We start from the raw sequence: 25,489 nt of genomic DNA, 5'->3' as shown, positions 1-25,489 counted from the left end.
GGTTGCTTTCAGAGCTGCGTCCGTGTTCCTAAAGCTCAACGCTTTCTTAAAAAGCATGAAATAAACCCCGTGAAGAAGGCCCTACGTAGCTGGAAAGGAAGAAAGGCGGCACCCCCCACCCCAGATCCAGGTGACTGCAGCTTCATTACGTGCATTTAACACTTACGCTTCCCCGTCTGCTTTCCCTGACCTGGCGGGAAGGCGGGGAGTTTTATTCCTGCCGCGCTGGGCACGCACAGCCCGCCTGGCTCGGCATCTCTGGGTGAGGTGCTCAGCGCTGCCCCATCAGAACGCCAAGCTGGCACTGCAGCCCCGCTGTCCCCGCTGCAACTGTGCCAACCACGAGAACATTCACGCCCCTGGACCTCAGACCTCACACCCTGCTCAGCCCACCGCAGAGCGAGCGCAGCCTCGTGGCCCCACGTCGCTGGCCCTACAGACAGGGCACATTCAGGGAGTTTCCCTGTAGCAGCTGCCCTCACCCCAACCAAAGAGGCTGCAGACACATTGCGGTTTCAAGCCTGCAGAGCTGCACCGGTACCCCAACTGTGGTTTCCCTGCCCGGCGGAACTACTGGATAAATTACGTTTTTTTAATAACAGAGTAGATTTTGCTTCTCTCTCTATAAACACATTTACTCATTTTGGTACTAAAAATGCACAGAAAGGAGGCTTTTATTTAAATCCAAATATGTTACTTCTGAGTCTTCAAGATTTACAGCATATACATCCTGTGGAGCATGTGGAAATAACCCTTTAAGCTCATAACGTAATGTTAGTCTGGAATCGCCTTGGTGGCAGCTACAGAAACCATCATTCCGGCTTTCAGTACGAATTTACGGCAAAATTAACGTATTGGTTTTGGAGAGATGTTCTAAAGAAAAATTGTTACGTTATTATTCTTTCTCTGTGAAAAGAAACAAATACAGACTAACAGAATGCTATTTCTGGCTCTTGTATATTTACTCTAATAATAATTGATTCTAGTCATAAATAGCAACCACTACTGGGGCACTCTTTGCTATAGCAATATTACCTCTCATTTTGATGAGGAAGTTGGTTGATTGCCAGCTTATGGATCAGAGCCTGAGGCCTAGGTAAGCGGCTCACCTGCGACCACCGTGTAGTGCAGGGTTGAGTTAGGATCTGGACTCTGACCCTCACTACGTCACCGATAAGGTGCGATACTGCAGGTGTACAAGGCAGTGGAACACAGCCCAGCAGTGGTTACAGCATCTATAAAGTCCCCTGCACAGGGGCCGTGGTTAATGACCCCTCCACACCCCACTGAGGGCTTCTTATTACTCTGAGGCATGTGAAGTAAAAAGGAGCAGGTGGAGAGAAGTAGAAACAAGAAGTTACCATAAAAATACTAGGCAGGGACTTCCCTGGCGGTCCAGTGGTTAGGACTCTGCACTCTCACTGCCAAGGCCCTGGGTTCAATCCCTGGTCAGGGAACTAAGATCCCACAAGCCACGCGGTGTGGTGGGGAAAAAAACAAAACAAAACAAAAATAAACGAGGAAAAGCAATTTCACAGGTTTGTCTCCTGCCTCCTATTCTGGACATCAGCCCCATCTCCTCTACGGCTGGCCAGCTGACCGGCTGACCCTCTGTCACTTGAGGAGGCTCCGTCCTGCGGGCCCCTGGGGAGGTCACGTCGGAAACAACACAGATGGAAGAACAGTTTGCGGTCTGACAGCAAGAGCGCCAGCCTGGAGTCCACGCAGGACCGAGCTCCTGGCCGCAGCACCTCGGCTCCTGGGCTTGGACCTGCTCCCCAAGCCGCCCACAGGGATTCGGGGCAGCATCTGAAGAGGCCCCGGATCCACAGAGAGATGGGCCCACCCCCTGCAACCCTCACCTGAACACACTTCTCTTCCCACTACCTTCCTTGTGAGGGTCGCGAGATTTTCACTTGTAGTTCACTGGCTGCAAAAGCACCCGTGTTATAGGAGTTTCCTTAGGGCAGAGCGGAGCGATTTCCTACCTGATGAACAGGTAGGAAATAAGTAGGTCTGTCTCGTCTTTAACAATAGAAGGACTAATATGGCTAAACATATTACACGTGTATCGCATGTTTTAGTAATGTGGCTAAAACATTCAAGAGGTCCAATGAGAAGTGAAATTCATCTTCTCCATGTGTACATATGTACATACACATATACACGTGTATGGCTACATGTTTACGTACACCCACGTGTGAGTACACTATCTGTGTGTGTGTATTGTGAGTACGTCGCCTACTTGTAGTTCTTCTTCTGTGAGCTGCCTTTTCAGGTCCTTTGAACGTTTTCTATTAGCTTGGTTTCTTCTTCTTTTTTTTTTTTTTTGCAGTACGCGGGCCTCTCACTGTTGTGGCCTCTCCCGTTGTGGAGCACAGGCTCCGGACGTGCAAGCTCAGCGGCCATGGCTCACGGGCCCAGCCGCTCCGCGGCATGTGGGATCTTCCCGGACCGGGGCACGAACCCGTGTCCCCTGCATCGGCAGGCGGACTCTCAACCACTGTGCCACTGGGGAAGCCCTCTTCTTTTTAATTTAGCAAAAATTCTCTTTATATGAGAACACTTGGTGGCAGATGCAGCAAATATTTTATCAATTTTCATTTACGAGAGTTTCAATACAAACAACACATAGTAGATGTTAAAAAAAAAAAGGTTCTAAAACTTTACCAAATTTATCATATTCTTTACCATGGCAACTTCTAGGTATATGACGTATCTGGAAAGTTCCCTCCACTGCAAAGTAACAGCACCATCCTACTGTTCGTACCTTGTAAGTCTGTGGCTTTGTTTGTATTCTAACACCCCTCACTCCGGAATGCCTACGACGATGAAGAGCTGGGGCTTGAGATACAGTTCTGGTTTCTTCCAATGACTATGATCTCTACTGAATAATCCATTTATCACACTGACTTGAAATGCCTCTTCAATCAAACACTAATTTTCCACATGTCCCTGAAGACTTACTAGTATGTTCGTACTGAATACACCTTTTAAAGTAACGTTTGTATTAACAGCAGGTAAATAACGGACAATCAGTCCATGGATGTGGCTAGACAAGGGCTGTGGGACTTTTGAGTTAATCCTTCCTTCTAAGCCACACTAGGAGGGGTTTTCTTTCAGCACAGAGCCGCAGGCAGGACACTGCCTGAGCTTTCTACCTGCGAGAGGCGATCCTCGACATCAGCCTGGGAAGTTAGTCGGACTGGTTCTGAAGTGCGTCTTCCCGCACTGTGTAGCCACGTAAAATGACTTACCTCCACGGCATGAGTCTCCACGCTGATTACAGACACTTGACCTCCAGACGCTGCCCACAGTGTGTCTTCCATCATTAGCAGACTTCGAACTGGGAGGACGCCTAATTTTATCACTGTTTGAGGTTCGGAATTCCAGGATCCATCTTAAAAGAAGATATTTCTTTCAATTTCATTCAAATCCAGTTTCTCAAACAGACATTTCTCCAAAGAGGAAATACAGATGGCCAACAGGTACATGGAAAGGTGCTCAACGTCACTCATCATCAGGGAAATGCAAATCAAAACCACAATGAGATATCACCTCGCACCTGTCAGAATGGCCATCATCAAAAACACAAGAAAATACAAGTATTGGTGAGGATGTGGAGAAATGACAACCCTTGTGCACTCTTGGTGGGAATGTAATAAATTGGTGCAGCCACTGTGGAAAACAGTATAGAGGTTCCTCAAAAAACTAAAAATAGAACTGCCGTATGATCCAGCAATTCTAGTCCTTGGTATATAACCGAACAAAACGAAAACACTAATTTGAAATGATACTTGCACCCCAATGTTTAATGCAGCACTATTTACAGCAGCCAAGACCTGCAAGCAACCTAAGTGTCTATTAACAGAGGAATGGATAAAGAAGATGTGGTACCTATATACAATGGAATATTACTCAGCCGTAAAAAAGAAAGAAATCTTGCCATTCGTGACAACACGATGGAACTTGAGGGCATTATGCTAACTGAAATGAGTCAGACAGAGAAAGACAAATACCGTATGATCTCACTTCATGTGGGATCTAAGAAAGCCAAACTCATAGAAACAGAGAGTAGAAGGGTGGTTGACAGGGGCTGTGGGTGGGAAAATGGGAGATGTTGGCAAAGGGTTCAAACTTCAGTCATGAGATGAATCAGCTCTGAGGATCTAGTGCACAGCATATGATTACAGTTAATGACACTGTATGATACACTTAAAAGTTGTTAAGAGACTAGATCTTAAATGTTCTCACCACAAAAAAGCAACAGTAAGTATGTGATGTGATGGGGGTGTGAGCTGCCAGACGGCGGTGATCATTTTGCAATATGTGTCAAATCAAGACACTGTACACCTTAAACCTACACAATGGTATATGTCAGTTATAGCTCAATAAAGCTGGGAAAAAACGTTCAAATACCCCCCCTCCCCAATTAAATAAATCAAAATAAAGCCTAAATAAATTCATAACACTGGAAGAAATGGACACAGACACTCCAAATCAAGTTGGGAGGCTTGCTGAACCAGACATATTACAGTAATTTCAAAATTTCAACTAGTTAATAATTCCCATGAAATTTAACCTCTACCGGAGCAGTGGGAAAAACAACTTGAATGAGCAAAGCCGTGCTACCAAAGCCGGACAAAGGTCGCAGAGAAGAGAAACAGAGAATCCCACGATAAGCACTCACATGATTCTAAATAAATGTGTATTTAAACACAAATCACATCCAGCAGGAGAGAAGCAACGCGTCCTCGGCAGAGTAATCATGCCCCGAGGTGCCCCTGATCCCGACACCCACCCCCCGCCCCCCGAATCCACCTTTAGAAGGAACTGCTTCTGCCCGTCCAGCCCCTCTCGTCCCAGGGACCTGCAGCAGCTCCAGCCTCAGGAGCCCCGGGATGGACGCTCATCCTCCAGGGCTCGCTTGACTGCCGTCCTCCAAAGAGCCTGGACCCCAATGCCTGCAGGCGCTCCTCCCAGGGCTCCTGAACCTCCCAGTCTCCCCACCAAGCTGGCCTAAGCCCTAGTTTTATGGTCTGTTTATGGTACAACCCCTCAGGGTGTAAGAAGTAGGATTCGCTCGAATCTGTGGCCACAGGGGATCAGCCCAGGGTCTCCTGAACCAAGCTGATAATCAGATTCTCCCTGTGGTGATGATGACACTGGGCCCCCAGCCTGGGGTGGGGGTGTCCCAGGCACCAGGCTGGTGACAGCCACACCACACCAAAGGGGCATGCACCTCACTCCATCCCAAAAGAGAAGCCCTGAGGGCCTTGAGCAAGGGCAGGATGAAGGCCTGCACTGAACTCATCACTCTGGGGAACACAGAGAAGCCAGCAGGAGGGCTGACTTTGCAACGATGCTCTTGGCGGGTGGCTCTCTATCTCACACCCTCCTTTAAGGACCGAGCGAGGCACAGGTGCCTCAGGATGAGGGGTGATAAAAGCTGATGAGCCTCGCGTTCTGCGAGGCTCGGTGCAGAGTGAAACTCCCTCAGCCCACCCCAGGCGCGGCGGTGACCCCTGCCACCCTGCAGATGCGCCTGCGTCACGCTCACCGTCTGCTCTGGCGTAGACAGCCACGGCCCCGTTGACCAGACCGGCATACAGGCTCTGGGGCGTGCAGGCCAAGCTCATGACTGTGGATTTCTCGGGAGTGAAGAAGTGCTGGAGCCGCACCTTCTTGGAGCCTTGGCTGCTTTTATAAATGGAAATGCTGGAAGAGAGAAATGTCAGCTCATGGGTACATTTGCTCACAAGGAAAAGCGCAAGCCTGCCGAGCGGGAGAGCCACGTCCAACCCTCCTGTCCGTCCCCCGCATCCTGCCACTCCTTCCAGAAACATCCCACTTGGCCATATTGTAAACACTGCTACCACTTTGATCTCTCTTTTTTCTTTTAAAAGAGAAGTTCTGCGTTATTAAACAAACAAACACCTTAGTTCTTCCTATAGATCTAGGAACTTCACACTTCACATCAGGAAAATCATCGTAACTCTCCTTTACACTCTGACCACTTTCCGTGTGAGAATAACACAGAACCAGGCTCTGTTTCATTCCAAAGTGTAAGAGTGACGTGCACTTTAAAGCATGAACAAGAATGAAGCGTGTCCACGGCAAAGGGCAGGAAGAACTATAACTTGCCCCGCAAGGAGTTGCTGCCCCCGGGGTTTCCTAGAGTGACTTCCTCACTCACTGGCTCCTTCAAAGTCCTGGACTCAACAGTCTCCACCCACGTCCCAACAGAGTGGGGTCAGGGAGGGGCCGGCGGACTCCGCCGCCTCGCGGCTGATAAAGCCCAGGGGCCCATGTGCGACGCTCACCTCCCCTCCTCCGTCCCCAGGCAGACGGTGGGGACGCCCAGCACTCGGCCCCCCATGCTCTCGGGCTCCCGGGGCCTGTGCTCTGCGGGCACGTACACCATGCACAGGACGCGGGACTCCACGTTGAAGCACTCGATGACCTTGGGGCAGGAGTTTTGAAAGGAGACGATGGCTATCTGACCCATCTGACTGGTGCAGCTTCCGATCTGGGGGGTTCAGGAGGGAAGAAGTGGGCTGGAAGGGGCGCCACAGCATGTGCACGGCCGACACCCCACGGCCACGGCAAGATCCGGCTCCCACGTGGGAACCAGCTGGCCGCCGATGACCAAATAACCTTTAAAAAGTCTGCTCACAGAGCCCCGCTCCCTCTGCAACATGTTTGATTAGGTCATCTTTTTCTTTTAATTTTAATAACAAGAACACAGTTTTGTTTTGGTAAAAGTCACATTTATATCCTTTAAAAACCACAAACCTAGCACCACAGGATGGTAAAGGCCTATCGGTTCACAATTCAAAGTCTGAAAAAGCAGGCTGGTATCAATTTTAAACCAGGCCTTGCCTGAAAAAACAAGGACTTAAAAAGAGACAAAAGGGGGTGAGAATAGATCTCAAAGTGGGTCCCCGGCATTTAACACGTCAGGGAGTGTTGTTGTTTTTCTAGAACTTGTACTACCGCTGCCATGATATGTATGAGCCCCCTGTTTGCTGGATCACTTAGGAACACTCAGCAAGGTTTGTTTCCCAACTTAAACCTAAATTTGATTGTCTTTTCAGTGGGAAGGAGCCGGATCCTGTTACCAGGAAGAGCTCTACATGAGAACGCTCGCCTGGTTCCGGGTGGTGTGCACTCTTCACAAATTCCTCTCCTTTTCCATCAATATTGAGGATGTCGTGACCCTCTCCTTATTCTAACGGATTTTCCCCTTCTGATCAATAAGCATCCCGCCTTTCCCGGGACAATGTCAAACTGCCAAGCCCGCCCGGGCCAACAGGAAGCGGGGGTCTGACCAGGTGCAGGTCCTGAGATGGAAAAAACCTCCTCTAAAATTCAAAAACCCTGAGGGAATTCAGCCCATCCCTTCGTTCTGGGCTGAGTGCAGAGAGTTATCAGCTCATCAGGCTGTTTTCTTTCCAAAACTCAACCAGGGACTCCAAGCAGGCCAGCGCTCCGGCTGTGAGACGGGGCGGGGTGTGGGGGGAGTTACGTGGGGTCAGGACACCCGGGAGAGAGCCAGGTGGGGCTGGAAAAAGGATAGAGGGCCCATGGTGGAGGAGGTCTGGCAGCTCCCCGCGAGGGGGGCACCAGGAGACCTGAAAACGCACCACACGCGCAATGCCTCTGGTTTGCACGAGCCAGCAATGTCTACTGCAAACGCAGGACCGTTCAAAGGCAGCGCTTCACTTGGAAGAAACTAATTTTAACTGCTAAGTTCCCAGAGTAAACAGCCAGCACGGTCTTGGAAGAGAAAAAACTCCATGCCGTTTAACCGCTCAAATTGAAAAAATATTTCAGTGATTCTATTAGTTAATGGACATTGGACTGAATTTAATCTGGTTACGTTTTACAGGAAAAAGAGAAGAGAGAAATGTTTTAATGCCTTAGAATTCGACACCTTTTCCAAAAGTGATCAGCCCCCTTTCCTGTTTGTGACCCCCATGTTTATAAACACAATTTGAGACACATCAGCCACTAACAATGAGCTATCGGACCACTCAAATCTGTCATTTCTCATCTCATTAGCTGTGGATATGGATTCTTCGTGAACTTGCATTAAAAACAAACAAAAGGGGCTTCCCTGGTGGCGCAGTGGTTGAGAGTCCACCTGCCGATGCAGGGGACAGGGGTTCATGCCCCGGTCCAGGAAGATCCCACATGCTGCGGAGCGGCTGGGCCCGTGAGCCATGGCCGCTGAGCCTGCACGTCCGGAGCCTGTGCTCCGCAACGGGAGAGGCCACAACAGTGAGAGGCCCGCGTACCACAAAAACAAACAAACAAAAAGCAGACAAAAGCATCTTACCCACAGGAAACCATGAGCCGTGGAAAACGAGTCTGGCTGATTCTCATTATTTAGGTAAGGCTCAGGATTATAAACGGCACATTCGATCTAAAGGGGAGAAAACCACCAAAGGCCTGAATTTAAAATGGGCCTCCAAGGAGGCAGAAGGCACGTCTTACACGATGACAGCGTCCTGACATAAACCACAGCAACTCCAAAGGCTAAGAGAGGGAAAGATCGATGTATGAGTCTCAGAAATTTGCTTTTTAGAAGCAACACCTAAGTGTGCTCCGGGTAGCTGCAGCTCTGGGTTAAGGCCACACCGACAGGGCCCTTGCCTCTCCCGGGGAGCAGGCTCTGCCAGCGGGAATGGTCCCCATCAGCTGAAGGAGCTCCAGGGAAGCCCAGGTTCCAGGACTGAGTGTCAGCCAGAGACCAAAGTGAGAAAGAAAAATGTGTTTCTTAGAGAAAGACACACCCACACGTCTCTGCAGTCTGTGTGGACACCAGCCGCAGTGCTTGAGTCCACTGCACAGGGACACTGACAAAACGCCACCCGCAGACGGGGTCTGCTTCAGCCAAGAGTGGGCAACATGCTTCAGGCCACCGGAAGCTCTCCAATTATGACCACGTGGAAGCCGAGCTGCCCAGCGAGGGGCACGGAGCTGCCGGACCTGAGCCGTGGGGCCTGATCGCAGGGCCTCGGAGGAAGGCCCAGCACCGGCTCCGAAGAGCAGCCTCTGGCTTCAAACCACCACCCTCCTAAATGACTTCTGCACAAACGGGCCCTGGAGGCGCCACGCCCAAGGCTGCCCCGGCACCCCTTCCTGGTAACAGCCCTCCGCCCGTCACCTTGAACTCCTGCTGCTTGGCCACGGTCACGGGCATGTGTCCCACGAGGAGGGGGTGCCTCTCTTTCTTGATCTGATTCCCGTCGTCCTCCACGTAGAACCAGCCCAGATGGTTCTCTTCCTCTGTGCCCGCGCGGGGGAAGGGAACAGAGGTGGGCGACGAGCACAGGCCCGGGGGCAGGGGAAGAGTCTGGCCCCTCCTTTGGGTAAGACTGGAGAACTGAGGGTTTTCCTTCTGGAAAACAGCGCAGCCTCTTCTCACGGGGGAGGCTGCAGACTTGCGGCTTTATGAGGTAAGCGCTCTGGCCCGAGTCTAATGGACGCCCACCGCCCCGTTCTCGCCTTGTGCACCAGCCATCGGCTGGGGGGGGGTCACCACGAACCATCAAAGCGCAAACCACCCGGGTCTGGTCTGTTTTCCTCTGTCCCTTTTTCAAACTAACTGAGACGTTTAGATTCAAGCACCAGGGACAGTGAGAAGTCCTCTAACATGGCACAAAACCATGGGCTAAAAAAGTACGACGAAGTGAAGAAATGTTTTACTACAAAGCAAGTCGTCCGTCTCAGCTTTGAAAACGTGACGCATCTGAAGATAAACGGGAGCTTATCCTCAGAGCATATCCGTGTCCCTGTTCACGGGGTCACCCTGAACCTGGCCTGATACACCACTGAGTCATTCAGGGAGGGAGGGAGCCCTGTGCCGAGGATCACAGGCCATCCTGCCACCAGCCTCAGATCACAAGGCCTATTTCTCTTCCGTATTTTATTTTCGGTTAACATTTCGGATTGTTTTGCACCTGAATGAGAGTTTTACACACACATGGATGCAGGACATCCCCGTGTTCTGAGTAACAGACCTGTGTGTAAATAACATCCATGTATCTTATCCCACCCACCCATCTATGTAAACGTTTGATACACGGATCAAAAGAAGGCAAGGCTAAAGGGATGTAGGGACAAGAAAATAATCAGAGTCACTCCCATCTCTGATAGGACCACAGGACTTATTTTTCATGCTTAGAGGGTCTTCTGGGACCATTCGGTCCACTCCTGTGTCACCTGATCGTTTCTTTGAGGTTTCTTTCACAGGTGAGGGGTGAGGAAACAGGCTGAGATGAACCGTCACTTTCTCATCCCGTGGGCCAGACCCAGGGCTGGGTCCTGCGTCACAGGCCACAGACTCAAAGGGCTTTCACTTGGGTTGAAGCAGCTCAACGCATACTAATGTTTTGTTATCATAAAAGTGAGTCTTTTTCCCTACAACCCTTACATTATAACACAAACGTCTTAAAAATCACCGCACTAGGGTTGATTTTTCCCACGTGGAAACGTTCTTTCAGGTGAATGGATGAACCTGTTGTAAAGTTTACTGCTCAGCCGTGACCGTATCCTCTTGGGCGCGCATTTCATCACAGAATAGGAACGGACACTGTGTCTTGTCTGAACACGCCTCATTTAGCTGCCATCAGCTGGCTCTTACCTAGGGCGAGCTTGGCCATCTGCAGGTTGTTGATCCAGGACTCCTTGATGGCAGCGGTGAAGGTATTGAACACGGCAGTGAAGAAAGTCGGCCGGCCGGACCTGCCGGGGAGAAGACAAGACAATGCCTGCCACGCCATGGGCTCCATCGTGTGAAACCCAGTCACGGGGCCTGCCCCTCAGATACAACCCCCAGACCGCCAAGAGATGCACGTCGTGACAGAGGGCCCTGTTCTTAGCGCTGGCCCGGAGGCTCCCTTCCGACGTTTACTGACTTGTCCTGCTTCCCCGGGAGCTGTAACTGGATTCGACAACAGTCGGCCGCTCGGACCTCCTCCTCCTTCTTCACAACAAGTCTCTGTAAACCCGAGGCCCAGCCGTGCGCTGCCGACTGGTTCAAGTTCTAGGACGGAAACACACGAGCGCACGTAAAGATGTGACGAAGACGAGGGGAAAAAAGTGATGCCGAGACATGAAAAACCCAGGGAGACCAGTAACACTCATCCGATCGGGAAAAAAAACACCCTTGGGAGGCAGGTCACGTGGTGCAGGGCCATCCCTAAGGGAACTGACACTCCAGTCAGCCTCCGCATGAGCAGGAGTTACACCAAAAGCGCTTCACCTCCTCCGAAATCGGAGAAAAGACGCCATCAGGTCGGATTCTGAAAGTAACATCAGTTCTCGCTTTTGGCAGAACTGGCAAGTGGGAGCACATGCCGACAACGACTTAGAAATTAAAGGAGAATTGTAAGCCAGGTGGCTTCGACTGTTACCTGATAGTTTCCTTTGAGGGTTCCAACCAGTTGAGTGATTTGACCGATGACATTTAAGTCATGCAGCAAGTTTTGTAAGTCTTGATACAGCTGCCCCGGCCCCATGTAAACTCTGTCTGCAAAACAAGACAAGGAAAAGAACACAAATCTCAAGCGTGTTCACGCCGGGCCTTGAGGAAGGAGACACAAGAAGGGACTCTAGTTCATCCAGATTTTTCTAAAAGTGAACGTTTTCAAGTAAGCAGATGCTTTTCCCTTTTCGACCTTTCATTTTGACATAATTTTACACTTTACAGAAAAGCTGCAACAGCACAGAGTTCCCTGCACCAGGTCTTGGATGTTAAGCTCATAGAACCACAGAAGCATCGTCCAAAGCAGGAATTCACATTGCTGCAGCACCACCAGCCAGCGTGGGCTCTACTCAGGCCTCACTGGCTTCCCCATGGAGGCCAGTTTCCCAGGGACCCAAAGGCGGGTCCCACGACGCATGAAGCTGTCACACCTCCTTAAGTCTCCTCCAATCTGCTAGGTCAGTGCCACAGGCCACCTCTCCCTCATGACCTTGACATTTTTGAAGGACGCTGGTGAATTAGTCCATCGGATGAGTCACAGTTTGTATTTTTAAAGCACTGTTGATGTAATCACTATTAGTAAAAGGTCCCTGGTCTCTAGAAATGACCTTTAATCGCAACCAAACTTTCAACAACCGCGCTCTTCCCAACGCCAACGTGAGCGCCCCAGTGAGCCTTCTTTAAACGCTTTTTTAAAACGATGGAGAGGAAGCCTGCAATGAGCTGGGTGGCTGCACAGGCTCCCAGCGCCCGCGAGAACAGCACCCACCGCTGACTCGGGCTGATCATTTAGCCAAATGATCTAAGTCTGGGGGGACATTAAGCAAGCGGTTAGCACACAGAGAGCTCTGAAGCTACTGGAGGGTTTCGGGGATGAAGTGGGTGGATGGTAAGGATGGTGACTTTCTTTTTTTATTTTTATTTTTTGCGGTACACGGGCCTCTCACTGTCGTGGCCTCTCCCGTTGCGGAGCACAGGCTCCGGACGCACAGGTCAGCGTCCATGGCTCACGGGTCCAGCCACTCCACGGCATGTGGGATCTTCCCGGACTGGGGCACAAACCCGTGTCCCCTGCATCAGCAGGCGGATTCTCAACCACTGTGCCACCAGGGAAGCCCTGGATGGTGACTTTCTACACACCTCAGTGTAACTCCTGCCTGACCGGTGGAGTCATCTGGAAGCCCTGTGTGAGCAGCCATCCCAGGGGGACAGTGCAGAGATTTGGAGCTGATTTAGAACTCTGCCTTCTGTGTCTGTAACCAAGAGGATCGTAAATGAATAGGTACCTGGAAAGCCTCTTTACTCTTTATCAGAGAGTAGGTAAAGTGCAAGGTTCACACAGAGACGGCAGAACAAGAAAGAAAAGGAAGGAAGGAAGGAAAGCGCGGATTCCTCTGCGCAGCTTCTGAACACAGGGACGCCCCGGAGGTGGGCGGATGGTCCTCGGTGTGACAACAAGAAGGGCCCGGGCAGCCCCAGGGCAGCCGCACTCGGACTCCTGGGTCACCAGGAGCCTCCTGCCGACCCGACACACTGGACTGATGCCATCCACCGCTCGGCCCAGCCTGTCCAAGCAGAGGGAGGGCGGGGTGGGAGCCGGGGAGGACCAGGCCCAGCGTCCAGGGTGGTCTAGAGTCACGTGTCAGAGCAGAGAGGTCGGCAGGCGCCCGGGACAGGCTCTGGAGACGGGGAAGGACAGGAAACGGGAGGTCACAGGACCGGGCCTGGCTCCTCCTTAAAGCTGCGTTCACGACGCCCCACCAGCCCCATCCTATCTCATCAAGGGTAAAACCAGCGCTGCCTGAGTCACCCCATCCCCAGAGGAAGAAGAGGCCTTTTCCTGGCGGGTTAGAGAATCTCCCTTATCGGGACTAGAGTTTCTCTGCCTTTACGCGACGCGAAAATATCTCAAAGTGCACACATGTGGTGAGTGTAAGAGATGCTTTATGGAAGGGCACGCTGGGGACACAAACACACAGACAGCAAGTAAGATGCTAATGAACCCAGAGGACGTGCACGAAACACCAAAGCATCCACTCAAGTCACACAAAACGGAACAGAGAGCTGTCGCTCTTTTCCCAAACGCTACTTTTAGTTGAGGAAAGAATCTCTTTTTCTGGCTAAATTCATATAAACAACAGATCTGCAAATCAAGATTTTTGTTGGGTGGATTTCCCACCATCTGGTCACAATGCCCAGCACCCTGGGTTTCTGGGAGCAGACGGTTTCTCACTGCGCCCGTCTCCATGGAAACCCCTGCAATTTGGCTCGAAAATTCAGGGTTTGAAAGCTAAGTGGAGTCCATGTGGCCAAGGAAACAGCAACACTGTCTAGAGACTCCCCGTGGTGCGGACTCAGGCCCCGGCCGGTGGACCGGCTACAGCTCTGAGGCCGAGGCCCCTGTGTCACACCAGCCACCTGGGTGGTAGGAGAGTCCGGGGCTGGGGGTCTCCAGGCCGGAGGCGTGGCGAGGAGGAGTAAGCGGGATATGGAGACACTGCAGACGGAATCCAGCCCAGAGACAGTGGGCGGTCCTGGGGTGGCGAGGGGGACGCAGGGCGGGGGCTGAGTAAACACCCCACTGAACGAGAGAGGCAGACCTGCCCCACCCAGCAGTCAGCAGGCCTCGGGACAAGCTCTCCTTTCCAGAACTTTCCGTTCATTCAGAAAAGTTTGATATCTTACAAATCAAGGACTTTTTTTTTTTTACCGAGGAAGAACGGACTGTTAAAAATTACACACCTTCAGGGCACAGTCTGGCGACTGGATACGCACATGTCTGTGGGAGCCTCTCTCCCACCCTCCCGCCTGGACCGCGCGGTGGCCTCTGCCCGGCAGACCAGCCCCCGCCGAGCACCCTGTCCCTCTCGGGCAGCTGCTTCCGCCTGGGGAACACACTTCTCTGCTTCCTCTGATGGCGAGGCTGGTGCCTACAAAGGAGCCCGGGTCTAACAGGGAACTTTCCCTCCTTTTCCTTCCAGAAGGGAGTTGACCCGAAGTCGCATCTGCAGTTGAAAGAAAGCTTGACGCCCTGCAGAGCGAGCATCAGCTCTGGGCCTGGACCCTGGGTCCAGGGCCCCTCCGTCTGCCTCTGAGAAGCAGCAGAGCTGGCCTCACGTGCAAGGTTAAAGCCGACCCCACGCAGGTGTCACTTCTGTTTGTATCACAAAGAGCACCTCCCTGCCCGAGCACTTGCTTCTTGTTTATTCTTCGCACTTTGTCCTCAGCTGGGTTCACTTCTACGGTCTTCGGTTTTATCTGCCCTTCTCCCACCCCGGCCTCTGCACTTGACTGTGGAGACCCTCCCTCCGTCCCCAGAGGGGCTCAGTCCTCCTCATCCCCTGCCTGGATGCTGCTCCCTGGAGTGTAAGGATACTTAGGTCTCTTCCAGCTTTTGTGTTTTTTTTTTTGTTTTTGTTTTTGGCGATATGTGGGCCTCTCACTGTTGTGGCCTCTCCCATTGCAGAGCACAGGCTCCGGACGCACAGGCTAAGCAGCCATGGCTCACGGGCCCAGCCGCTCCGCGGCATGTGGGATCCTCCCGGACCGGGGCACGAACCCGTGTCCCCTGCATCGGCAGGCGGACTTCTAATCACTGCGCCACCAGGGAAGCCCTTGTGTTTTTTTTAAGATTTTTTTTTTTTTTTGGATGTGGACCCCTTTTAAAGTCTTTATTGAATTTGTTACAATGTTGCTTCTGTTTTATGTTTTGGTTTTTTGGTCGAGGAGGCATGTGGGATTTTAGCTCCCGGACCGGGGATCGAACCCACTCCCCCAGCATTGGAAGGCGAGGTCTCAACCACTGGACCTCCAGGAAAGTCCCTATTCCAGCTTACTTTTAATCATGGCAGTAGCCCCCTCCCTCATTCCTGAGCTGCTGTACCCACTGCCCCAGCTTCCCCCTTCACAGCCAGATGGCAGGGATCCGGGCACCTGTGTTAGATTTCAGCCTACAGGGGGCACGCAGTGAATGCTGCAGGATGGGAAGTGACACTGGTCCAGGCAGGCTGTCAGGCTGGCCTTCCATTCTCTCTGCAAAGTTCCTGATGGCAAACAAGGGGCCCATTTCCAAACAGGGGCACCTGGCTCCCTGGAACTGCCATCTGTTCCCCTGCAGGCTGCCGGCGGGGGGGGGGGGGGCACAGGGCAGACCACCGCCGACACGCACGTCAGCGCCACGTCCACCACGGTTCTCCCTGGCCTGCGTCCCTGCCCCACGACAGGAAAGCTCCACAGCTGGACGCTGGTCCAGCCGCTCAGCGCCCCAGAGCCCAGGCCGGTCCTGTGCCCCTACAGTGTGTCTCACTCTGCGACAAAGAAGCCCAGCTACGCGTCTGGCTTTTACTGCCCATTTTAAGGATTAAGTAAGAAGTGGAGAGCCATGGGCGCGATTTTTACAAGACGGCACGTGTCAGTATTTGCACATGAAAAAGTGCTTCCCTTGAAACCAGATCTAGCTGCTTCTCACCTGTTGAAATGTTTCAGGAACCTCTCCTTGGGAAGCGTTTGCTGCTGGGTGGTGAAGGTTTCTCCTTCTTGTGTACGTGACTCTCTGAGGGTCCGGCAGCTCATCCTCCCTGCGGAGCCGGCACTGTGGCCACGGCCCCTCACACCCTCCACAGCGCCCACCTGGCACAATTCCTTGCAAACTGGGGGCGCTTTAGGGCCCACTTGTGGGAACGAAATGAAGAAAACACTCTACAGCGTCACCTTATTTCTGGCAAAAGGGAAATTTATTTTCTCATAAACCCACCTCCTGAGAAAGCATGGAGCAGGGTGAAAATAAGACGCTATTAGCACAGAATTTTGCAAAGTCAGTTCCGGGGGTTGGAAGCTTAAACCAACCCAGGGAGCCCAGCTTGCAGGGCCCTGCACTAGAGGGAAACGTTTAAGGCCATCACGTGTCACCACTCAAGGACACGGAGGGTGCAAAGCAAAGGCACGCAGCAGGGGCCACGCTGTCTCCACCACTGAGTAACAGACCCAATCTTGCAGCACTGAGCTTCAGAACAGAGTCGTTCAAACAGCAGAACAGTCACATGAATATCGATGGGGAACAGGAGTTCTAACTTAGCTGATGGGGCTTGAGTCCCGTCTTCTAGCACATACAGAATTAACATGGGGCTTGAGTCCCGTCTTCTAGCACATACAGAATTAACAAACTTTAGTTTGTTAAAAAACATTTTTTTAAATCTAGAAGGCATTTTGAAAACCATCTACTCCACACTCCCCTTTCACAGCTCAGAGCTAAAAATTAAACCCACTTTAAGGATGAGGAAACTACAGAGGCATGCACTAAACCAGGATCCCAGGCAAACATCTGCGCCCACGGCGCTGACTGCGTCTGCCAGCATCGCCCCTGATCGCCAGACTCGGTACCCAGAGCATCCTGTCCCCCGCCCCCCACCCCCGCACTGTCTGTCCACTTGGCACCTCGACTGGTAACACCCTGCACTTAAAATGGGTGAACTGTGTTCATCTGTATCATTTTTGGGGGGATTCCGCATATAAGCGATATCATATGATATTTGCCTTTCTCTGACTTACTTCACTCAGTATGACAATCTCTAGGTCAACCAGAGGGAAAGAATCGGGGGGAAGGATCGTTAGGGAGTCTGGGATTGACATGTACACACGGCTGTATTTAAAACAAATAACCAACAAGGACCTACTGTGTAGCACAGGGAACTCTACTCAATATTTTGTAATATCCTATAAGGTTAAATCTTACAGGGAAAAGAACAGATATATGTATATGTATAACTATCACTTTGCTGTACACCTGAAACTAACACAACATTAGATTGTTCATCAATTATACTCCAAAATAAAATAAAAAGTTTAAAAGAAGCAACATGTAACTAGGACTATTAAGAGTTTCAGACAACGTGAACACCAGGATGGGCAGTGGCTCTGCGAAGCGCCCTTCCCAGGACACCTGGACCGAGAACATGTCCTCCCCGGGACTCTCCCCACCTGGATACCTGCACCAAGACACCAGCCAGTCAAACTCCCACTGTCACAATCTGCTGATGATACAGACCTGCTAAGGGATGAATGGGCACCTTAATTCTTTCTCCTCAAGAAGCCAGCATTGCCTAGACATTAACAATCACCTTCAGTCTGATCTCCTTTATTCCAAGAGACAGATATTTTACTGTGTTACCAGCAACTGTTTTGTTTTCCTTCTCTGACCTTAGCCTTTGTTCTCCTGGCGTCCGACCACACATGTAATGGAAACCGTAAGAGTAAGAGGATCCTCGGATGGAGACGGATCAAGGGCCCCCGATTCTACAGCAACTTCTCAGGTCTTAAGATCTATTTGGGGACCACTCAGTGGTCTCGGTCCGGCCTTTAAGGACTTAGCAGTATCACCAGTTGTAAAGCCAGAGTAAGCAGCTAGATAACCTGGAAGCAAAGTTCTCCTTAAACTCAGAATGAAGAAAAAGATGTACTCTACAGAGTGACACACTTTCTTTTGATGGACAATGCGGACTACGTATCTGCATTTGCCATAGCTGACAGGAGCTCGTGACGACATCTAGGGCTCAAATGCAGCAGTAAACTTATCCAGGTTCTTTCTTGCGTGTAATGTTTTACAAATTAAGTCACCCTGCTTTCTGCTTTTTAATACTGCTGACTTGAATCTTATTCTAAGTTGGCTCAGTATGAACCATAAATTAGAAGTCGAACGTGAGAACGCAGTTGTTCCCTGTAACACAGCATCTATTTCATGGATCGAAGGCATCCTTGGAGATCTGAACACAATGAGACAATCTTGATCACAAATCCACCTTGGGATTGCTTCCATCGTAATACACACAAAGGCATTATTTTTGTTCACAAAACCAAGACATAAATAGGATTTGCTATACTTCCAAGTAATTTAAACGGATTTTTAAGAACATTTAACACACAAAATCTTCACGTTGCTCTTACTAAGTAAAATTTTAATCAGTCAAGTCAACTGGGAGACCACCTCTCCCTCCCGCCCTTTCCCACTCTGTCCCCCTCCCAAAACCACTCCTCGGCTGGTCCCTCCTTACAAAAATCTGTGATAGTTTGGTATTTCGATCGTTAGTTGAGACGGTATGCATGTTATTTAAACAGGAGCATGATTTTTTCATTAGCAATTCAGGAGTTCAGGAGCATGTGCTCAAGGAACTAGCATCCCAAGCAGACACCAAACCACAAGACTGTTAACATCAGGCGAAGAAGAAGCACGAACAATAAGAGAGACGCCCAATCAGATGGGACCCAACAGTCACCGCGACCTGTTCCTGTAAACCCAAGTGAACGTGCAAGTTCGCTCAGAAAAGCTGCACCTTTCAAAAGCAGCCTCCTTCTGCACGTGTCAGAAACAACACAGTCTAAAAGGTTATTGAACGCACTTTTTTCTTTTCTTTTTTTTTTTTTTTTTTTTGCGGTATGCGGACCTCTCACTGTTGTGGCCTCTCCAGTTGCGGAGGACGCACAGGCTCAGTGGCCATGGCTCACAGGCCCAGCCGCTCTGCGGCATGTGGGATCTTCCCGCACTGGGGCACGAACCTGTGTCCCCTGCATCCGCAGGCGGACTCTCATCCACTGCGCCACCAGGGAAGCCCCACACTTATTGTTAATATTATAAATTTAAATATAAAGGCTCATTTTATATATAAAACAATTTATGGAAAGTTCCCATTCACTGTACTCTAAGTGCTCCACAATTCAGGGGCCAAGGCCAGTGAGTAAAATTTAGCCAGGCTTTACTTGGATAAAAGCAAAGCAAAACAAAAAGAAAACAGAAGAAGAAAGTGATGATTATGACACCAAGTTCAAAATCTAGAATCTTCAGACCATTTAGTAACAATAACTGTATTATAAGACTGTTGAGCAAGTGCTGGGACCCTCTTCCCCCGATTCTCTGTGAAAGGCACAGGCGGGTACCACCTCCGTGGAGACCGAAGGGGAAGGGGCGGCTGAGACCACCACCCAGGCCCACGCTCTCTGGGACCTTCTCTGCATCCACTCAACACGCCCTCCGGAGAGAGCAGGGCCCCCGCCGCAACTGCTGGCGCGAAGCGCAGGACAGGACGCGAACCAGGAAGAAGGAATGCATCCCAAGGGCAGGGCCCCCGCCCCCGGACCCCGACAGGGACAGGCTCAGAGAGGAGCCTCCCGGCCGGCACGTATGTCCATGTGCGCCAGCCAATGTTAAGCACAGGCTCTAGGACCGTGTCACCCGACAGAGTTACCGTCTTAACCAGGTCTCCTGACACGGTGAGGGGCTGAGGACCGAGCAGGTTACATCAGAGCTATGGTGGCCCCAGACCTGCAAGCGCGTCCGAGATGCATCACTCACTTGGCTTGGTGCTGGCCACCACTGCCAGGCTCTCGGGCGCGGGCACCACGGGACCCCTGCCATTCTCCCCCGCGCCCTCGCTGCCGCCGTATTCTATCACTTCCACGTGCCCGAGAGGGACGCTCCACTTCAACAAATACCTCTGGCCGGTCGATGTCAGGGCACCGCTGTCATGGGAGGTGCTGCAAGGGGCAGAAACCCTCGTGTCAGGCACAGCCAAGGAATCAGTCATGGGACGCCTCATCCCTTGGAGACTCAAGAGAGACGCCTCTGAACTGCGGGCCTGAGTGCTTCTGGCGTTCTCACCAGGACTGACCATGCGGTTCCACAGTGGGTTTTCACAGAGAATAAATATACCCAAATTTTATAAGAAAAGCCATCAAAAACATATTTATAGAGAAGCAACTAATGAGAAAGGATTTGAACGATGATACGGACAGGAACCATAGCTGATTCAGGATGGCTAGAAACGGAGTTCGGTTCAGTGTCCAGCTCTGACATCTGCCTGACGTTTACAGAGAAAACCCACCCACACGCCCCTCAGCTCCACCAGCAGTGAGTCAGGGACCCTCCCTGGACCCATGCAAGTCACAGGGCGAGAGGCTGAGCTCTGCATACACATCTGTCCAGAGTGAAGGGGAAGTGAAGGCATCCACTCACCGAGACACAGACCGCCTGTGACCACGGAGCTCCCCGCGGGGCCGTGCATCTTACTGGACACTGACCTACTGTGCGCTGACCTGCCAGGTGCTGACCTACTGGGTGCTGACCTACCCGGCGCTGACCTGGCGGGCGCTGGCCTACTGGGTGCTGACCTGGCGGGCGCTGACCTACTGGACGCTGACCTGCTGGGCGCTGACCTACCGGGTGCTGACCTACTGGACGCTGACCTCCTGGGCACTGACGTACTGGGTGCTGACCTGGTGGGCGCTGACCTACTGGGCGCTGACCTGGCGGGCGCTGACCTACCGGGTGCTGACCTGCCGGGCACTGACCTACTGGGCGCTGACCTGCCGGGTGCTGACCTACCGGGCGCTGACCGTGGCGCACATGAGCACATCATTCAGCATGAAAAGCCGGCGCTCCTTGGTTTTCACGATCTCCCCGCGGTCGTTGTAGACGGTTTCTATCACGTCGTCAGAGCGGATGAGGTAGCGACTCCCGCTGCTGAGAAGCTGGACGTTCAAAGACCACCGAGAAAAAGAAGAACAATGAGAATGAAGCCTGGCAAAATACACGCGCAGACGTCAAGGTTTTACGGATTCTTTTTCCTCTACAGATAATCCCTATATCCCCAATCACGCTTCGTGCACGTATGGCATAGAGTTCAAAAAGTGGCTTTTTTAAAAGGAATCTACACAGTGGCAGGGATCTAACTTCCTTACGCGAGCAGTTTCTCTAGCTATGAGATACTGACGCGGCCACGAGGGCTCCGCTGGTTTTCACCTGTCACTCAACGTGCTCTCTTTCAGTGACTCCTCGGAATACACGCTCCGACCCTTACAGACGGTCACCCCAACCTTTCTGTTACTTATTAGGACACCGTATCAACTGGGAATGTCTGTAAGTGAAAGTCATTATTCTGTGATTTTACTTTTCCCAAGGACGGCATATGGAAGAAAACATCCTGACTGCTCATGGTTGGCCATGTTTTACTTCTCTGAGCCAAACAAAGTACTCTTAGTTCTTTGGAAAGTAGCTTCATAATTATTAGTAAAGTGACATAGGTCATACAGAACTTATTTTAGCCGTTCAGCCCAGCAGGAAATCCAGAGTCCTTGGCCCAGACGTCCACACTGGCCGGCCGAGCTCACGGGGATGAGGCTGCATCCTCACTAGCGCAACAGTAAGAAATGCGTCACCGCCGAGGGCCCTCGGACTGTCGGGGGTTCCCAGACATTCGGGTACCATAGGGAAGCAGGATTTTAAACGACGTGAACCACCTCGAGAATATCAGTGAAGGGAATTTTCTGCTTATAAAAATTCCTGTACAAATCCTTTGGAGAGTCAGGGAAAACCTAAGCTTAAAACATATGACAATAAAGTTCTTGTAGTTAAATCACTGGATGTCAGTATCCAGTAGGAGAGTACCCCTGCTGACAAAACAAAATTATTTAACACAGCTCATATCCATTAACCTCTTCCTGTGGACTAGAGCTTCAGATGAAAACGGCAAAGCCTATGTGAAATTGGATTATGGTGGCAGGAAAATGGCTTTGTCAATATGAAGCTGGGGTACAGCTTTGCTGAGGAACTGCCTGCATGCTGTGTTCTGCGTTCCTGCTTCATGATAAATACAGCCCAGTCCACGCACCGTGGATACAAGTAAGAATGCATGTGAATATCTATGCTTCCAGTAGGACTAAGATGAAACACTGCATTTTGAAAGTAAAATTCGGCTAAAAGAGTGGCTCTTAACCTTTTTGGGGTCCTGGGTCCATTTGAGGACCTAGTCAATTTGCGAGCCCCTTTCCTGAGAAAACGCACAGACTACGAAGGCTCTGTGCACACTGTGCAGCGTTCGTGACCCCGAGGCTCTCCATGGAGCCTCAGTCAAGGACTCTGGGCCAAGGGACTCGCCGACAGGTTCCAGGAGGTTAGTAATAAGTGGCTCAGACAGCGAAGGCTCATTAGCACGAGGCAGAACAGCCTCTGCGCAGAGTGGAAAACTCTCAACCTTGTTCAGGTACCGCTCGTTTATGGCTTTTGCTATTTGTTTGATTTCGCAGCGTTGATCAGCGTCCCTCTTCCTCTCGTTTAATTTCTCTGCGAGTGTCTCAAGCTCCGTCAGCGCCATCTGGAGGGGCAGCCGGTCGGGGTGTCCTCGGGGCGTGTTCTTCAGCATGTCCTTGAGGAGAAACAAGGCAGAGGGGAGGCGGACGTGTGACGCGGGGGTGGGCGCAGCGGGCGGTCACCACGCACCCCCACCGACAGCATCCTGTGACTCTGGCAGCCAGAGGCTGGCCCTGGCATCCGCTGCTTCTGGGGAATAAAGTAAGCCCTGGGAAAGGGTAACAAACTCAGTGAGTCACAATTTGGCTGAACGTTCAAAGCTCCTTTTGCAAAAACAAAACCGCCTTATTAAACGGGGATGGGAATGGAAACAAGACACCCTTTTCCAGGAAGGGACCCATCCCTACTGCGAGCTCGCCAGGACCTCAGAAAGCTCTGCTCGCTGGTAACGGTCAGGCTGCTGCTCTCAGCGTGAGCCAGACCAGTGGACCCACAGACGGCCAGAGTCCCCTTCCCGCCGGCGGGTCTGCGTCCTGAGCGCCCGGCTCTGAGCCGTTGGTTCGGGCGGAGCGCGGAGGCGCTGCAGGAGCACAGCACGGGCACCGACGGCACCGCGGGCGTGGTGAGAGCCAACTCCAGGCTCTGAGTCAACTTTCGAGGGGGACGTCTAAGCGCCGAGTGCAGTCACCTTGCCGGATTCGCAGAGGAGGGCGAGCAAGACCAAGGCCTCCCTGCCCGGGCCACCCGGCCCACCCGCCCCCGGGAGCTTCAGCAGCAGAGCCCTGTCTTTTTAAGCTTCCTGTTCTCTTCGGTCTGGAAAGAACTCGCCTAACGATCGCACATTCCCTGTTTGAATGAACAACACACACTGCTCCACGCGATGGTTTCCCTGTGAACCACATCAAACCCTACAAGGCAAAATGAATCATCTTCACAGGAGCTCTGGTAGCTAGGTCGTGCCCGCCCGGATCCCAGCACCATCTGCAGAACCAGCGCCGCACGTGGACGGACAGCTGAGCGGAGGAAAGGGGGGTGTGCAGCGGCTGCCAGGCTGTTACTTATTGGGGTACAATACGGGGGAGGAGAACACGGGAGTCGGGATGAAGACAAAGGCTCCTGGGGGACCACGTAGTGGAAACCGGCAGGCCCAGAAAAGCCAGGGCCACAGCCTGATCCCGAGCTCTGGGGGATGGCTATAGGGTCCTCGCAACTACAGGTGACAGGCCCCGAGAGCTAAGGAGGGTCAGGTGTGGTGAGACGCGGAGAGGCAGGGGAGCGGCCGGGGGTCAGAGGCACGGGCCCCTCCACGCCGCCCCCCTTCACCGCCCCCTCGGCGCGCGCGGACGCGGCAGGGCTCGGAGCTCGGCGGGAGGGGAGCGCCTGCCCCATCTTCCACCCACTCCTCTCCGGGACCAACTCCCAGGAGCATCTCTCCCGCAGAGCGGGGTCCCTGCACGCGGACCTGTAGGTACCTCTGACGTACGGAACTACAGAAGTGCAGACACGGCCCCTCTCTGATGCCGACCGCGTTCTCCTAGGAACCGGCCCTGCTCTGTCTGAGCCCCCTGCCCCTGTGAACTGCCTGCGCTCAGACAGCAGGAGGGACCGAACACCTGCCCGCGGGAACCGCGTTCACACAAACCTGGGACCAGCCGTCTGGGTGCTGTGCCGCCATCAGGCCGGGGTGAAGGCTGTTTTCTGCCCTGGAGGGTCGGGGGCTGGCGCCCAGGTGGGGCGGGGGAGGTGGGAGGGGACGAGCTGTACAGGAAGCTCTAAGGAACCCGGGAAGGGCCAGGCCAAGCGGCCGCATCTGTCCACGAGGACGTGTGCTTAAACCAAAAGCCTGGAGTCTATCGTAACTGGATTCGGACTTTAAGAATTTTCATCTGTTCCTCAGCAAACTGAAGCATTTAGAGGTAAGTAAAAATAAAAATGAAAGGAAGGAGCAAACTTCTTACAAGAAGCAATTTTTAAAATTTGGAGCCGTGTGACGGGTGGGCCCAGCGAGGCCTCAAGGCCTCTGATGCACCCTCCCTGTCCCTGGGGATGATTTCACGGTTCACCCGTTCATCACTTTCAATGACCCGGCGAGCCAACAAGTCGCCTGATTTAACTATAGAAACGAGCTGCGTGTTCACTGAGAAACCGGAAGAGGCGGAGGCCACTGCAGACCCTCCTGGGAAATAACCGATTCAAACGCCTGACGCTCATCTAAGGAGGGTGAGCCCTGAGCCCCCAGGGCGCGCGGGCCCCAGGTCCTGACAGCACATCACACGGCAGGGCACGGCCCTCCTGATCCGACGACGCTTTATATCTGCACTCAAAGCCACTTCTACTCTAAATGAGCGCACGTGCCTAACTGAGAATTCTGAGTCTGAAAAAACACAGGGTCGGAGTATCTGGGAAATCTCTCTGCGCAGCTCCCGCTCTCCAAGCAGCGGGCCGGCTCCGCGGCTGAGCGGCGGCTTTCTGGGCCTGCCCCTCCCCTCTGGGCACACACCTGACCCCAGAGCAGGACCCTGGACATCTGGTGTCTACCTGCCTGGTGACCAGCCCGCCCCCCCCAGTGCACGAGCGTGTGTGGTTAATGAAAACTCACTCGGCTTTGCCCCAGTTCAGGTCCCTGGCCCGGGGCCCCTAAAGCCCTCGGAATTTCCTGAGTGATGGCGGGAGGGGCGTCTGGTGTTCATAACAAGTCCCTCTCACACCCCCAGAGTCTATGCTGATGAGGGGGGTCCCGACGGGCCCAGGAGAGGAGCTCAGCACGGGTGGGGGCCAGAGGGACCGGCAGCTGCAGGCTGGGGTCTCGCCGCCCCCGGCGCTGCCCTCATGTAAGCGACCTGGGAGCGGGGGCAGCTGAGAGCCTGCCGTCTCCACGAGGAGATGCTTGGTCACGGAGGGACGGACGACGGCAAGACGGG

At 52.4% G+C, this 25,489-nt stretch overlaps 1 protein-coding gene across 2 annotated transcripts in view; it reads right to left on the bottom strand.

Annotated features, from left to right (window-relative positions):
• Window positions 1–25,489, bottom strand: part of ARHGEF10 (Rho guanine nucleotide exchange factor 10) — an 88,305-nt gene that overhangs the window by 15,952 nt on the left and 46,864 nt on the right. For both annotated transcript variants that reach the window (XM_081221006.1, XM_081221007.1), the window contains 11 exons: window positions 22,513–22,683; window positions 20,865–21,010; window positions 19,836–20,017; window positions 11,424–11,539; window positions 10,926–11,053; window positions 10,652–10,752; window positions 9,173–9,294; window positions 8,342–8,428; window positions 6,324–6,529; window positions 5,561–5,718; window positions 3,258–3,400 (listed from right to left, as the gene is read on the bottom strand). In XM_081221006.1, the coding sequence (XP_081077132.1) occupies window positions 3,258–3,400; window positions 5,561–5,718; window positions 6,324–6,529; window positions 8,342–8,428; window positions 9,173–9,294; window positions 10,652–10,752; window positions 10,926–11,053; window positions 11,424–11,539; window positions 19,836–20,017; window positions 20,865–21,010; window positions 22,513–22,683 (1,560 nt within the window). The remainder of the gene's footprint in view (window positions 1–3,257; window positions 3,401–5,560; window positions 5,719–6,323; window positions 6,530–8,341; window positions 8,429–9,172; window positions 9,295–10,651; window positions 10,753–10,925; window positions 11,054–11,423; window positions 11,540–19,835; window positions 20,018–20,864; window positions 21,011–22,512; window positions 22,684–25,489) is intronic.

The sequence above is a fragment of the Mesoplodon bidens genome (assembly GCF_964165515.1).
Source record: "Mesoplodon bidens genome assembly, chromosome: 20".
Classification (NCBI taxonomy): Eukaryota; Metazoa; Chordata; class Mammalia; order Artiodactyla; family Ziphiidae; genus Mesoplodon; species Mesoplodon bidens.
This window is presented reverse-complemented; position numbering and strand designations above follow the sequence as displayed.